The sequence below is a fragment of the Rhinoderma darwinii genome, chromosome 1 (assembly GCF_050947455.1).
Source record: "Rhinoderma darwinii isolate aRhiDar2 chromosome 1, aRhiDar2.hap1, whole genome shotgun sequence".
NCBI lineage: Eukaryota > Metazoa > Chordata > Amphibia > Anura > Rhinodermatidae > Rhinoderma > Rhinoderma darwinii.
In genome coordinates, this window is record NC_134687.1 from 134,113,014 (window position 1) to 134,128,617 (window position 15,604).

The 15,604-nt window shown below is 44.6% G+C and overlaps 1 protein-coding gene across 1 annotated transcript in view; it reads right to left on the bottom strand.

Moving 5' to 3' along the window:
• LOC142702217 (uncharacterized) overlaps positions 1–15,604 on the bottom strand; it is a 101,135-nt gene that overhangs the window by 66,328 nt on the left and 19,203 nt on the right. The window contains exon 3 of the mRNA XM_075848199.1: positions 14,608–14,769. Within this exon, the coding sequence (XP_075704314.1) occupies positions 14,608–14,769 (162 nt within the window). The remainder of the gene's footprint in view (positions 1–14,607; positions 14,770–15,604) is intronic.

Below are 15,604 nucleotides of genomic sequence, written 5' to 3' on the forward strand. Positions count from 1 at the left end.
GACGATGTGGAATATATATTTAAACGTTTCGCTGCCAGGAGTTTTAGGACATTTTGCACCTCTAGTAGCCAGGAAAATGTTTACACTTTTTACATGCACAAATAAAAACTAAATGACAAAATAAAGAGTTAGGGTATGTTCACATGCAGTTTTTTCAGACATAATTCAAGCGTTTTACGCCTCGATTTACGCCTGAAAAATGCCCCTAATACGCCTACAAACATCTGCCCTTTCAATAGGTGTTCTGTTCCCACGAGGCTTAATTTTACGCGTCGTTGTCAAAATATGGCGTGTAAAATGATGGCGCGTCAGAAGAAGTGCAAGTTCTTTCTTGGGACGTTTATGGAGGAGTTTTTCATTGACTCCATTGAAAAACAGCTCCAAAAACGTATTTTCAGATGTTTTTAGTCACTGCGTGTGAACATACCCTTATACTAAACCCCCATACCTATATATTTTTTGAAAGTAGACACCTGGCACATTGTGAAATTGCCACTCAACACTTTATACATACAGGCACCATCATGTAATTTTGTCATAAATATCCATGCAAATCTATTATTTGTGGCTAAAAGTGTGACTCAAGCAGAAAATTAGATGCACATACATACCACTTATGCCTATGTCTTCATGCACATACAGTATCTCAATAAAATTTACCAGAATGAAACAGATTACAAATCTGGTTTTAAGATAGAAAACGTTAAAAAAGTAACAACCCGTAAAGAACCTACACGCCTACAAAAGTTAGTGCACCACCAGACCCTAAATATTTTCTGAAAGCAGACAACTTAATGATTGCAATTGTCTTGACATGCTGTTGGCTGCCATGTCCACCTTCAAATAACTTTGTGTCATTATTAAAAAAAAATAAAAATAATTATAACACAAATTTGCGCCTAGAAATGAACATACAAGCAGAGGTTTACACACAAAAACAATGTAAAAATAATACATCAAACTGTGCAATATTCATATACTACATACGCCTACATAAACAAGAGCTTTCGCTCTCAAAACGCTGACACAGAGGCCATGCAATATTTGTTAGTCATCCACAAATCTGTTAAAAATATAAACTGCACACGGAAAAAGTTCATGTAACCCCCCCCCCCCCCTCTGAGGTCATCCACAGTCATACAGGGACAGGAGGAGGAGCACAGCTTATCTTCTCTGCATGCTGCAAGCACACACGCCCCCCTCCCCCGCTGGCCCCCTATCCTTTTACACAGTCTGAAATGGGAGCTGCACATATATGTTGGTGTTCTTTATGGTAGTATTATTTGGAATCTGTGTTGCGGTATTATTTTGTGAATATTCATTTACATACAGTGCTGTGAAAATGTATTTGTTCCTCATCTGATTTCTTCTATTGTTGCTAATTTGTCAAATTAAAATATTTCAGATCACCATCCTCATTTTTGTAATGGTAATTTTTGTAACCAGTCCAGCAAATGCACACCCACTGCCCGATTCGGCAAGAGGTTGTGAACGGACCCTGTGATGACACTGAAGGAACTAGGGACCTGCCTAAAGCAGACTATCAGGAATCTAGGTAGCAGACCCTGACTGAACCCTATTGGAAAATATATCTTGCTCTTACCAGGCAGCTGCAGTGGACAGGTAGAGCATTCAGACTAGCCGTGGTCAGCAACAGCACAGTAACGAATAATAGGCAACATTTAAAAAAAAAATCCAGTTACACATACGGTGTGGCTTATCTGGTGGGTATGTCGTGTGGGGCAGTGGCTTTCTTCCCAGAATTTCTGCATACAAATAAACAAAATTTTTTTTGACAAGTTGTTGTTGTTTGACTGACAACTACTATGGTGGCCAGTATATCTCTTTGCTTATCTGGTTGAATACAGGCAGGTAATGTCTCACCTTATCACTATTGCTAGGCGATATGTGCTGACCACTACTGGTAGCATAAAAACCAGCGTAGATAGTGCCACACTCATTGCCCCTTGTTTATGGTGCCCCATACTACCCCCAGTAGATAGTGCCACACACTGGCATTATCTACAAGAAGCATAGTGCCTCCTGTAAATCATGCCACACAGATGACCTGTAGGTAGTGCCACACAGCCCACTTTTTAGATAGTGCCGCTGTGCTCTCTGTAGATAGTGCCACACTCCTCCCTTTGTAGATCGTGCCACACAGCCTGTATATAGTGCCTGGGTGCCCCCAAAACAAATTGCAAAAAAAAACAACATACTCACCTAGCCAGGGCCGGCCCTAGGATAGATGGCGCCCTGTGCGAAATGATCTTTCGGCGCACCACCCCATCATTAAAAAAAAAGTGCCCCATAAAAAAATTATAAATGCCCCTTTAGTGCCATACATTATAATAATAATATTTAATAATATATTACCATCTCTTCAAGGACACAGTATTTTGTCCTCTAATTGTGCCCACATTATTATGCCACCTGTAGTACCCCTACACAGTATAATGTCCGCTTTGTGGCCCCCACACAGTATAGTGCCCCCTGTAGATTTTGCCATATAGCCTTCCTGTAGACAGTGCCATAATCCCCCATCTCCTTTTTGTAGATCGTGCCATACAACTCCCCCACCTCCCCTTGTAGACAGTGCCCCCAAACAAAAACAAAAATTGTACTCACCTAGGCCCCGTTCCCATGACGAACTGAGCTGCTCTATCACGAACTGAGCTGCTCCATGACGAACTGAGCTGCTCCATGGCATGATCCTGTAGCCTAGTATAGAGTTTCCCAACCTTTTCGGACTCGAGGCAGCACTGGAAAAATAACATTTCCTCAGGGCACCCCTACCAAAATTGTTTTGAGAAAGACAGAAAACGGCTAAGAACAAGCACTACACTCTTAGGGTCTGTTCACACACGTTTTTTGTAAGGCAGCCCCCCACTCACAGTAAACTGACCATCAGCCCACCACTCACAGATTCCCCTTGTAGGTAGCGCCACACAGCCCCTTGTAGGTAGCGCCATACAGCCCCCTTGTGGGTAGCACCACACAGCCCCTTTTGGTAGCACCACACAGCCCCCTTGTAGGTAGCACCAGAAAGCCCCCTTGTAGGTAGCACCATATAGCCCCCTTGTAGATAGTGCCACACAGCCCCATTGTAGGTAGCGCCACACAGCACCCTTGTAGATAGCGCTACACAGCCCCCTGTAAAGAGAGCCACACAGCCCCCTGTAGAGTGCGCCACACAGCACCCTGTAAAGAGAGCCACACAGCCCCCTGCTATGGAGTGCCGCACAGCCCCCTGCTATGGAGTGCCGCACAGCCCCCTGCTATGGAGTGCCGCACAGCCCCCTGCTAGGGAGTGCCGCACAGCCCCCTGCTAGGGAGTGCCGCACAGCCCCCTGCTAGGGAGTGCCGCACAGCCCCCTGCTAGGGAGTGCCGCACAGCCCCCTGCTAGGGAGTGCCGCACAGCCCCCTGCTAGGGAGTGCCGCACAGCCCCCTGCTAGGGAGTGCCGCACAGCCCCCTGCTAGGGAGTGCCGCACAGCCCCCTGCTAGGGAGTGCCGCACAGCCCCCTGCTAGGGAGTGCCGCACAGCCCCCTGCTAGGGAGTGCCGCACAGCCCCCTGCTAGGGAGTGCCGCACAGCCCCCTGCTAGGGAGTGCCGCACAGCCCCCTGCTAGGGAGTGCCGCACAGCCCCCTGCTAGGGAGTGCCGCACAGCCCCCTGCTAGGGAGTGCCGCACAGCCCCCTGCTAGGGAGTGCCGCACAGCCCCCTGCTAGGGAGTGCCGCACAGCCCCCTGCTAGGGAGTGCCGCACAGCCCATAGCCCCCTGGTTGGTAGTGCCACACAGACCACAGCCCCCTGGTTGGTAGTGCCACACAGCCCACAGCCCCCTGATTTTTAGTGCCCCACAGCACCCTGGTTGGTCGTGCCACACAGCCCACAGCCCCCTGGTAGGTAGCGCCACACTGCCCACAGCAGTGCAAGGACTACGAAATGACCCTGATAGCTGCCGGGCAATAGACATTCAAAAAAGGACAACTGTGCAGGAGCACACAAAATACCTAGCTTTCCCAGCTATTCAATAAATGTGTGGAAATAAACTAAGATATAACTTTTAATTAGTCTAGCTAAAAGGATTAATCCTTTTAGCTAGTTAAAATAGAAGTTATATCTTAGTTTATTTCCACACATTTATTTGATATTCGGGAAAGCTGGGTACTTTGTGTGCTCCTGCACAGTTGACCTTTTTTGTAGGTAGTGCCACACAGCCCACAGCCCCCTTGTAGATAGCAAACCCCTCCCAGTATAGATAGCGCCACTGTAGCTCCCTGAGTGAACGGAATCCCTGTGTGGCCGGGGATTCCACTCCTGGAGCGCTACATGATGTCTCTGTCCATATATGTACAGTGACATCAAGGGAAACTCCTGAAACTGAATCCCCGTCCACAGCGTTGCCGATGCTGTGACCGGGGATTCCACTCCTGGAGAAGCTCCTGTCGTTTGTGTACATGACGTCATTGGCTTCTCCTGGAGTGGAATCCCGGCCACGCATCGCTGTGACCGGGGATTCTGCTTCAGGAGTTTCCTCTGGACAGAGAGCTCAAGGAGCGCTCCAGGAGCGGAATCCCCGGCCACATGGCCCTCAAGCCCTGTGTCGCCGCTAGCAGCCGTTATGGCCGCTACAGCGGTAGCGACGGCCACTAAGTGAAGAAGCGCCCGGGCGGGAAGGCGACTGCCTAAGGCTGGCCCTGTGTGCAGTTAGTGAGTGGCACCTGACCCGCTGGTAGTTGCAATGGAGCGGGGATACACACATCCGCTTGCGCCCCTCTTGCAGTGTGGCGGCTGGCGCCCTGTGCGACCGCACTGGTCGAACGTATCTAAGACCGGCCATGCACCTAGCTCCATTGCCACGATGAACGGAGCTCCTCAGCCCTGCAGCTTATGAGGCGCCAAGACAGGATCCTTGCGATCCCGTGACGTCAGCGCGCCGGCATTCGCAGGGATACTGTCCCAGCATTTTATAGGCTCGAGCACGATCCAGCTCATTTAACCTGTTAAATGCTGCAGTCGATAATGACCGCGGCATTTAAGTGGTTAGAAACAGAGGGGCGGCCCCCTGTAACATTGCAACCGCCCCCCTGCAACGCAATCACGGTGTGCCAATGGTTGGCATGGCATGGCATCCTGGGGGCCTGATGTCAGTAAAACGATATACTGCAATACATTAGTATTGCCGTATATCATGCAAGCGATCTAAAGATCGCTGGTTCAAATCCCCTAGGGTGACAAGAAAAAAAATAAAAGTAATAAAGTTTTTCTTAATGTAAAAAAAATATACCGTATTTTTTGGACTATAAGACACAGTTTTTAGCACGAATAAATCTTGCTAAAAAATCCCTGCATCTTATAGCGCCGGACTCCCGACCACTTCTTACTTAACCCCTTCCTGACCCGTGATGTGCCGGCACACTGCTCTAACAGCCAGGAACAGAGATGGAGCTGTTCTTGGCCGTTAAACTTGTTAAATGTCGCAGTCAATAGCGACCGCGGCATTTATAGTGGTTTTCCCATTAAGGGCATTTATAACATATCCATAGGATATCAGTAATCCATAGGATAACATATCCATAGGATTGTTTGTAATATCCATAGGATATGTCGTAAATGTCAGATAGATGCGGGTCCCAACTCTGGGATCCACACCTATTTCTAGAAAGGGGCCCCCTAAATCCCGTTCTATCTTACCCGGCTCCACTGTCTTCCGGCCACTTCCTGGTTACATGGTCGAGTTATGGAAACAGCGTAACTCTCTGAGCTACGCAGTTTCCGTAACTGCCATTCACTAGTATGTTTCTGTAACTCATCCATGTATTGCAGTGTATTGCTGTAATGTCAGGATAGGGAGACAGACAGGTGAGCCCTAATCTACCCGCCACTCAGTCCCTGCCTACTTGCACAGCCCGTCCTAGGCGACGGCGTACAACTGGGCGACGGTCCCTACGCTCAATATGTGCACGAAAGACAAACAAGACAAGGGTACACAAAAGCAAGGGATGTGGGGCAGTTGCCCACGGTGACACCATGAGCAACAGAGAGTAGTGGACGAGCCGAGTCAAGCCAGGAGTGTACGTGGTAACAAATGCAGAGCAGGAGAATAGTCAGTCAAGCCAGGGTCAATATGAAGCAGAAGTCAATGGTAACAGTAGGAACAGCAGAGCCAGGAAACAGGAGAAGGACAAGCAGCAAATGAAGGTATAAGTAGACCAAGGGCGGGAGCTAGAACCGTCTGGCCAGGCTGCGATAGGCTCTCACACTCCTCAGCCTACCAGCCTGAGTGGTAGCAGATCGAGTCACTCTAGCAGACCTAGGAACAGATGCAGGCAGATTAACCACGGGCGTCAACATAGAAGCTGTGTCAGGAAAATCCTTCACAATTGCACTAGCGATCTAATGATCGCTGGTTCAAGTCCCCTAGGGGAACTAATAAAATGTGTAAAAAAGAATTATTAGATACATTTTCAGGAGTGTAAAAAAATTATAAAAGTAAAAAAAAAAAAAAAAAAACCTTTCCCATTTTCCCCCAAGCACAATGTAAAAATAAAAAAATTGGTAATGCTGCGTCCGTAAAAGTCCGAAATGATTACAATATAGCATTATTTGACTCACACAGTGAACAGCATAAAAAAAACTAATTTAAAACCCCAGAATCGTTGTCTTTTGGTCACTATATCGCTAAAAAGAATTAAATAAAAAGTGGTAAAAAAATCGTATGTACCAAAAAAATGGTGCTAATAAAAACTACAGCTCGTCCTGCAAAAACTAAGTCCTCACACCGCTCAAACAATGGAAAAATATAAGTTATGGCTCTCAGAATGTGGAGAAACTGAACAAATGATTTTTTTTGAACCAATAGTTTTTTCTTTGTAAAAGTAGTAAAATATAAAAAAAAATCCTATTTTCTGTTGTCTAAAACATGGGTGCGTCTTATAGTCCGAAAAATACGGTATATGAGAAGTTCCAAGAAAAAACCCTTTTCCCATTTTCCCTTAAGCACAATAGCACAATGTCAAAAAATTAACATAACTGGTATCGCCGCGTCAGTAAAAGTCTGAACTTTGACAATATATCTTTATTTCATCCGCCCGGTGAATGCCGTAAAAAAATTAAATTGCCAGAATCGCTGTTTTTTGGTCACTTCATCTCCAGCAAAAAATGGAAAAAAAGGTATCAAAAAGTCTCATGTACCCCAAAATGCTACCAATAGAAACTACAGATCGCCCTGCAAAAAATAAGCCATCATACCGCTTAATCAACAGAAAAAAAGTTATGGCTCTCAGAATATGGCAACAAAACTAAAATTTTATTTTTAACAATCAGGTTTTTCCTTGTAAAAAAAACAAGCACTCATACAGCAATATTGAGGAAAAAATATATATGTTATGGCTTTTGGAAGGTGGGAAGGAGGAAACAAAAGTGAAAATCCCAAAAAATGTCTGCAGCAGGAAGGTGTGTGTTTGATTATTAAACTTATTGAGGATAAAGATTCAATAAAAACCTCTATCACGTTTTGTGAAAAAGTAAATGCCCCCTAAACCTAATAACTGGTTGTGCCACCCTTGGCATTAACCGCTGCAATCAAACTTTTGCAATAACTTGCAATGAGTCTTTTGCATCTCTGTGGAGGAATTTTGGCCCATTCTTCTTTCCAGAATTTTTTTCATTCAGGTACATCGGAGGGATTTCGTGCATGAACTGCCCGTTTAAGGTCTTGCCACATGATCTCAATGGAATTCAAGTTAGGACTTTGACACTCCAAAACCTTTATTTATTTTGAGTCATTCATAGGTGAAGTTGCTTGTGTGTTTCGGATCATTGCTCTGCCAGATAATCCAATTGCGCTTGAGCTTTAGGTCACAAATTGATGGTGGACATTTTCCTTCAGGATTTTCTGTTCACACGCTGTGTTTTCAGCCGTTTTTCAGGGGCATAAACGCCTCGAAAAGTGCTTGAAAATCAGAGGCTGGTTTCCCTTGAAATCAGCTCCGTATTTTACAGCAGTTTTTACATTAGCGTGTGAATCCGGAAACCGCGCCGCAAAACTCGTCAAAAACTGGCCCGAAAATGCCTTCCATTGATTTCAATGGAAGGTGGAGGCGGTTTTCTCCTGCGAGCGGTAAAACCGCCTAGTGAGAGAAAGAAGGGACATGCCCTATCTTCGCGCGGTTACGCCTCTGACCTCCCATTGACATCAATGGGAGGCAGAGAAAGCGTATTTTGCGGAGTTTTTTGCCCGTAGCACTCAATGGGCGCGAGCAAAAAACGCGGCGAAAATCGCGGTAAACGGCGTGCAGGAAGGTCAAAATCTGCCTCAAACTCCCAAACGGAATTTTGAGGCAGAATTTTCCTCCTGCTAAAAACGGATCCATCAATTATGACAAGTAATGATAATCAAATTTCCTGAAATTCATTCTGGGGCCGTTCCTACCAAATCAGGCCTGAAATTTGTTTCAGCCCGAATTAATTCGCCACGAATTACAAGTCCGCCAATAGTCCTGTCAATCGGGGGAATTGCGATTATACAAAACAAAAGCACAAAAAGCAAACATACTCACCACCTCCCCTGGTATTCCGTAGCAATGCATCCCTGAGATGACGTAGCTGTCCCATGTGATTGCTGCAGCCAATCACAGTCTGCAGCGGTCACATGGGACAACTACGCCATGCCGTAGTTTTGTCTCATTTGACTGCTGCAGCCTGTGATTAGCTGCAGAGCTCACATGGGACAAAACTACGTTGCTATGGAAGACTAGAAGAGGTAGTGAATATGGCATTTTTTATTTTATTTTCTATTATTTTTTTAACATTTTCTCTTCCCTTTTTTACCCTATAATCTGCAAATTGGCAACCGGCGCTCGCCATTTTGACAATTCGTACGTTGCGACCCCCAAAAGTTTCAGATTTCATTGCATCTGAAACTTTTGGTAAAATGGGATCTAATTTATAATGACAAGTTGTTCAGGTCCAGCAGAAGCAGAGAAGCCCCCGATCATCACGCTGCCAACACCATGTTTAACTGTTGGTATGATGTTCTCATGGTGGAATGCGGCGTTAGTTTTACGCCTGATGTAACGAGACCCATGTCTTCCAAAAAGATCCACCTGTGACTCATCAGTCCACAGAATATTATCCCAGAAGTCTCCAGGGTCATCTAGATGTTTTTTGGCAAATGCAAGGCGAGCCTTTGTGTTTTTTTTCGATTAGCAGTGGTTTGTGATTTGCAACTCCACCATAAATGCAATTTTTGACTCATGTCTTTTATTGTGGAATCATGTACATTGACCTCTAGGGTATGCTTACACGTACACGTCCGTAACGGCTGAAATCACGGAGCTGTTTTCAGGAGAAAACAGCTCCGGAATTTCAGACGTAATGGCAAGTGCAGGCGCTTTTCGCTGCGTCCATTACGTGGTACAGCAATGGGGAGTCCTACTGCTCCCACCTATGCAAATTTATTTCTTGGTTGGTGGGAAGAGACAATTGTTTTTGGGGATAGTTTTGCCAAGTGGACTTCATCAATAGGGATTTGGATCAGATATATTGATGACGTGTTGCTGTTTTGGAATTCAACAGTGGAGGAATTCAATAGCTTTGTAGCAGCCCTCAATATAAACGATCTAGGGCTAAGGTTCACATGTGAAATCAGTAATCAGGAACTGTCTTTTTTAGATCTTAAAATCATTAAAACAACGGAAGGTACAATACGTACTAAAGTACACCGTAAGGAAACAGCAACCAATAGCTTCCTCCAATGGAACAGTTGCCACCCTTATCCCCTCAAACGCGGTATCCCCAGAGGCCAGTTCATGAGAGTACGCCGGAACTGTAGCTCGATGGACGATTTTGAGATACAGGCGCAGGACCTCACAAATAGATTGAAGGACAGAGGCTTCCCCATGGGGGTAATCAGAAAGGCCTATGGGGGAGCGAGGGATGCAGATAGGCAGAGTCTTCTTGTCCCTAGAAAACGTAAAGAGGAAAGAGTCACGAGACTCATAGGCACTTATGACTCCAAACAATGTGAAATTATGCAAATTTTGAAAAGGTACTGGTGTATTCTAAGTGCTGATGCAGACTTGGTAGATCAGATCACACAATGGCCTTCAGTCACGTTCCGTAGAGGTAAAAACATTAGGGATAGGGTCATGTAGAGCTGTTTTGACCCCATTACACAAAAAGGAACATGGCTGGACAGGCAGATACCGGGTACACATAGATGTGGCAGTTGCAAAGCTTGTGATTTCATTCAGAGAGGAAATAAATTCAAAAGTGTTGCCACGAAGGTGGAGTACGATATTCGAGATTTCGTCAATTGTAAAACAGCAGGGGTGGTCTACTTGATAACATGTCCATGTCCACTGAATTATGTGGGCAAAACGGTGCGGCAGTTTCGGCGCCGGATCAGAGAGCATGTTGGAGATATTGTTCATTCGAGAGACACTCCTATATCCAAACATGTACATGCAAAACATCAAGGCAGAGCAGAATGTTTGAAATTTCAGGCAATTGAACTAATAAGGCCTCCTAAGCGGGGAGGTGATTGGGACAACCTCATTCTGCGTAAAGAAGCCCAATGGATTTATAGATTGGCGTGTGTACAACCAGAAGGTTTAAACGAGCAGACAAATTATGCCTGTTTCATTTAAATATGCATTTTTATCGTCTGTTATCCTCTTGATTTTCAAGGCAGATAGATATATGGCCGTTGTGCCAGGTCTTTACACAGCAATTTTCATTTTGCCATTTAGGCTAACAGGCATGGTCCTTTTCAGCAGGTGTTTCAAAAAATTTCGAAGTGTGATAGACATTACATCGTTCATTCATTCATTCATTCATACAATATGTATTTACAGGGAAGGTGCTTTATCAATGGTAGTCCAGTTGCGGTCTTGAGCTGATCCGCAATACTTATCCAAATTCTTAATATCGTTAGACTCCTTCCTCAATCATGGTTAGTTTTTGTGCAGCATAAGCGATGCGCCTACAGCCTTCCACTGCTCCTGCGCGTTCGTTTTGATGCGGTCGGTGTTGCTTCCGGGTATGTCAGCTGACAGCCGGGAGTCACATGGACAGGCGTCACAAATTTGGGGGGTGAGTGTGATTGGCTGGTTCGGAGAGCGCTGCCGAGGACAGGGGGAGGAGTTAGGTGTTTATAGTAACTCAGAGTCCCGTAGTGAAGCATGCCGCTGATATCTATGCGAGCATGCTTCCATGGTGTACAGCAGAATATCTGCTGTTGAAGTAATATCGCTGGCATCCTGGCCAGAGTGACCAAGCTACAGACCCCTGATGATAAGTATAGAAACGCGTAGGGTCGGGTTATATTAGGAATCTTAGGATAGGGGACAGTGGCATTGTTGTATACCTTAGCATTAGGAGTTTCTGGTGCGGTTATCGCGGGCTCCAGTGTGTTTTAGGGTCAAAACTGCTGTTATACCCATGTTCAAATGCTGATTCCAGATTGATATCTTTATAATATACTCAGTCATAGAGGGTTCACAACTGAATCAGGACTTGGTAGTTATTGTTTAATACGTTTTTAATACACACGGTGGGGCTTTTCACAGTGGTGATTGTACCCCTGGTTTTAGAGAGTTATGAAATAAAGTTATATTTTACTCATATATCACTTCAGTGAATTTATTAATTTTCCTATGTTGTGGGAGCACAAATTATATGTATCGTCTAATACAGTGAATTATAACTGAAAGTAGGGTAACGTTAACAAATCTGTGTAATGGAAGGTTGTTGTCTACATACAGGGAGTAAATTCATAAATTTGAAAGGAAAAGTAGGGAACGGCCATTTGATTAAATACACTACGGTGTGCAGAGATGGTGTTTGGTACCGTGGGGGTTGGGCAGGTAGGGGGGGTATTTTCTCTTGTGTATCTCAATGTATTATATATGCATGTATATGGACATTTTGTACATGTTTTATTCTCTATTGTATATCTTGAAAACTAATAAAGAATTCTATTTAATTACTGAGTCAGTCGTCAATGCGCTTTTGGTGAAATTTTGGTAGGCCAGCCAATCCTGGGAAAGTTCACCACTGCTCCAGGTTCTCTCTATTTGTGGATAATGTCTCTCACTGTGGTTTGCTGGAGTCCCAGAGTCTCTTTAAAATGTGGCATCATGTGCTGCTTTTTGAGAAATTCTAGCCGCTTCACATTGCCAGACAGGTTTAGATTCAACAGGTTTGGCAGTAAAGCCTGGGTGTGGCTAGTGAAATTTAACCCAAATGTCAACTGAAATTGTTTAACTGGTCAATTAAGGAGCTAAGAGGGCAATTTCTTTGTCAGGTAAGGCTGAACAGCATTTTTCCTTCAATAAATTAAAGCATCATTTAAAAACTGCACTTTGTGTGATCAGTTTGTGATCTGAAACATTTAAGTGTGAGAAATATGCAAAAATAGAAGAAATTGGGAAGGGGCAAATACTTTTTCACAGCACTGTAGATATAAGTGAAATTATTTGATCATGGGTGGACAAAGGACTGAAAACTTTGCAGTGTGGTGTTACACGTGCTGCACATTTATATTCCACTGACATTAAGGTCTTATTCACACGAGCATATTTCACGTCCGTGTTACACGCGTTAAAAAAACGGACGACAAACGTGTGTCCGCTGCGTGAAACTCACTGCATGTGCTATACTTGTGCGTTTTTTGCGCATCACGCAACCATTGAAGTCAATGGGTGCGTGAAAATCACGGACAGCACACGGACGTACATCCGTGTGCTGTCCGTGATTCACGCAACAGTTGCTAAAGAAATGATGAAAAAAAAAAAATACCTCTTCAGTTTGTTTTGCTGACGTATAAAACGCGTAAGATACGGATGACATACGCGCGTAAAAAATGCAGACGTGCACTGTACATGGATGCCACACGGAACTACATCGTAGGAAAAATGCTGTGACTAGGGCCTAAGGCTATGTTCACTCAGGGCGGATACGCTGTGGAAAAGCACGCAGCATATACGCCCTGTGCGCTGCAGAGAATTCCGGCTGACAAAAAGCTAATTGTGGCGCAGTTTTTCAGCCGGAGTGTCCGCTGCGGAAAACTGCACATAAAACAAAAAAGGTTCATACTTACTTAGCCATGGTGACGTGTCCCTCCGCCGTCCTGCAGACCGGCCTCCTGGGATGACGTTTCATTCCATGTGACCACTGCAGTCTGTGATTGGCTGCAGTTGTCAAATGGGATGAAACGTCATCCCAGGAGGCCGTCCTGGATGAAGAAACACAGAATTCTCGGTAAGAATAATAATAATTTTTTTTTAAGTTTAGTTTTTGCGGCCGAATCGCTGCTTTTCTGCCGCAAAAAAAGTCAACAGGTGCTATTTGTTGCGGGTTTTACCTCCCCATATAATTGAATGGGGAAAACCTGCAACAAGCAGCGATTACACAAATACAATTGATTGATTAAAAAAATGCACCGCAGGTGAGTTTCCAAGAGCTTTTTCTGCCCAGCATTTACGCAGCGTGTGGATGAGATTTCTATAAGGGTATGTTCACACGTAGTCAACAAAAACGTCTGAAAATCCAGAGCTGTTTTCAAGGGAAAACAGACCCTGCTTTTCAGACGTTTTTTTACCAACTCGCATTTTTCGCTGCGTTTTTCGCGCCGTTTTCGCGGCGTTTTTTACGTCCGTTTTTGGAGCTGTTTTCATTGGAGTCTATGAGAAAACAGCTCCAAAAACGTCCAAAGAAGTGTCCTGCACTTCTTTTGACGAGGCTGTATTTTTACGCGTCGTCGTTTGACAGCTGTCAAACGACGACGCGTAAATAACAGGTCGTCTGCACAGTACGTCAGCAAACCCATTCAAATGAATGGGCAGATGTTTGCCGACGTATTGGAGCCGTATTTTCAGACGTAAAACGAGGCATAATACGCCTCGTATACGTCTGAAATTTGGCCGTGTGAACATACTCTTAATCTCATCCTCTGATGCTACTGTATTATGCGCATGTGTGAATGTAAATGCACATGTGTGAGCGTAAATCCGCAGTATTTACCGTATGTGTGAACCCTAAAAGTCTACCTCTACCCTTTAGGGTATGTGCACACACACTAATTACGTCCGTAATTGACGGACGTATTTCGGCCGCAAGTCCCGGACCGAACACAGTGCAGGGAGCCGGGCTCCTAGCATCATACTTATGTACGACTCTAGGAGTCCCTGCCTCCCCGTGGAACTACTGTCCCGTACTGAAAACATGATTATAGTACGGGACAGTTGTCCTGCAGCGAGGCAGGGACTCCTAGCATCGTACATAAGTATGATGCTAGGAGCCCGGCTCCCTGCACTGTGTTCGGTCCGGTACTTGCGGCCGAAATACGTCCGTCAAATACGGACGTAATTAGTGTGTGTGCACATACCCTTAGTGTATGAGCTGTGAGAACCAACCTTCTATTTTCTAGGAAGAAGAAGACCTTTAGTTATTGTGCAGAGATTTTTTTAACTTGTTGAAATGCATGGAACGGTCCATTTAACATTACTTTTTTTGGTAGTGTTCAGTATCTAGAAATACTCAGACCATCGGAGTATTTTAACAAAGTAAAATCAGTTTAATCCTCTATTACTTACTACTATCTTGTAATGTATTCAGTATCGTCATTTTAGCCGTAGAAACATAAGACATTGTTGAAGTGTGCATTCCATTTGCATCCGTTATTGCGACACTGTTTGAATTGGTTGCCGTTGATCCTTCTACATGTAAAATATGTGTGGCTTCAAGAGCGACAAGATCTATAGAAAGCAAAAACTACTAGTTAATTGGAAAATGACACAACACATTTTAAAATCCTACATTATTACCTTTAGGTGGAAGATCTACTTTACCTCTGATAAGTTATCACAACACTCATCCTGGTTTTATGTTCAACACTTTTTTAACTTTATCTAATACAAGCATATAGAAGGCAAAATCTAAAAATTAAGGACCCTGGGTTTTGAGGTTTTTTATTTTATTTACCCTAATCTAGTTACAACTGGGTGTCACATAAATGATGTCAGCCTAAGGCTTTATTCAGACGAACGGAAAAAACGTCCGTGCAACGCGCGTGATTTGCACGGACCTATATTAGTCTATGGGGCCGTGCAGACATGTCCGTGATTTTTACTCAGCGTGAGTTTGCTGAAAAAAAGTCACGACATGTCCGTTCTTTGGCCGTTTTGCGCGAATCACGCACCCATTGAAGTCAATGGGTGCGTGAAAACCACGCATGTCGCACGGAAGCACTTCCGTGCGAACAGCGTGATTCGCACAACAGCTGTCAAAAGGATGAATGAAAACAGAAAAGCACCAAGTGCTTTTCTGTTTACAAACATCCAAATGGAGTGTCATAATGATGGCGGCCGCGCGAAAAGCACGCAGCCGCGCATCATATGCTGCTGCCCCACGGAGCTGTTAAGTAGCTTTTGCGCACGCAAAACGCCGCATTTTTGCGTGCGCAAAAACGCCACGCTTGTGTGAATGAGGCCTTAGGCCCGCATTTGGAATTACTTTTATTTACATCTATACAGTGTATTTAGAGGTAGTACGTATCAATTGGATATCTTGGTTCAATGTCAACTGTATATA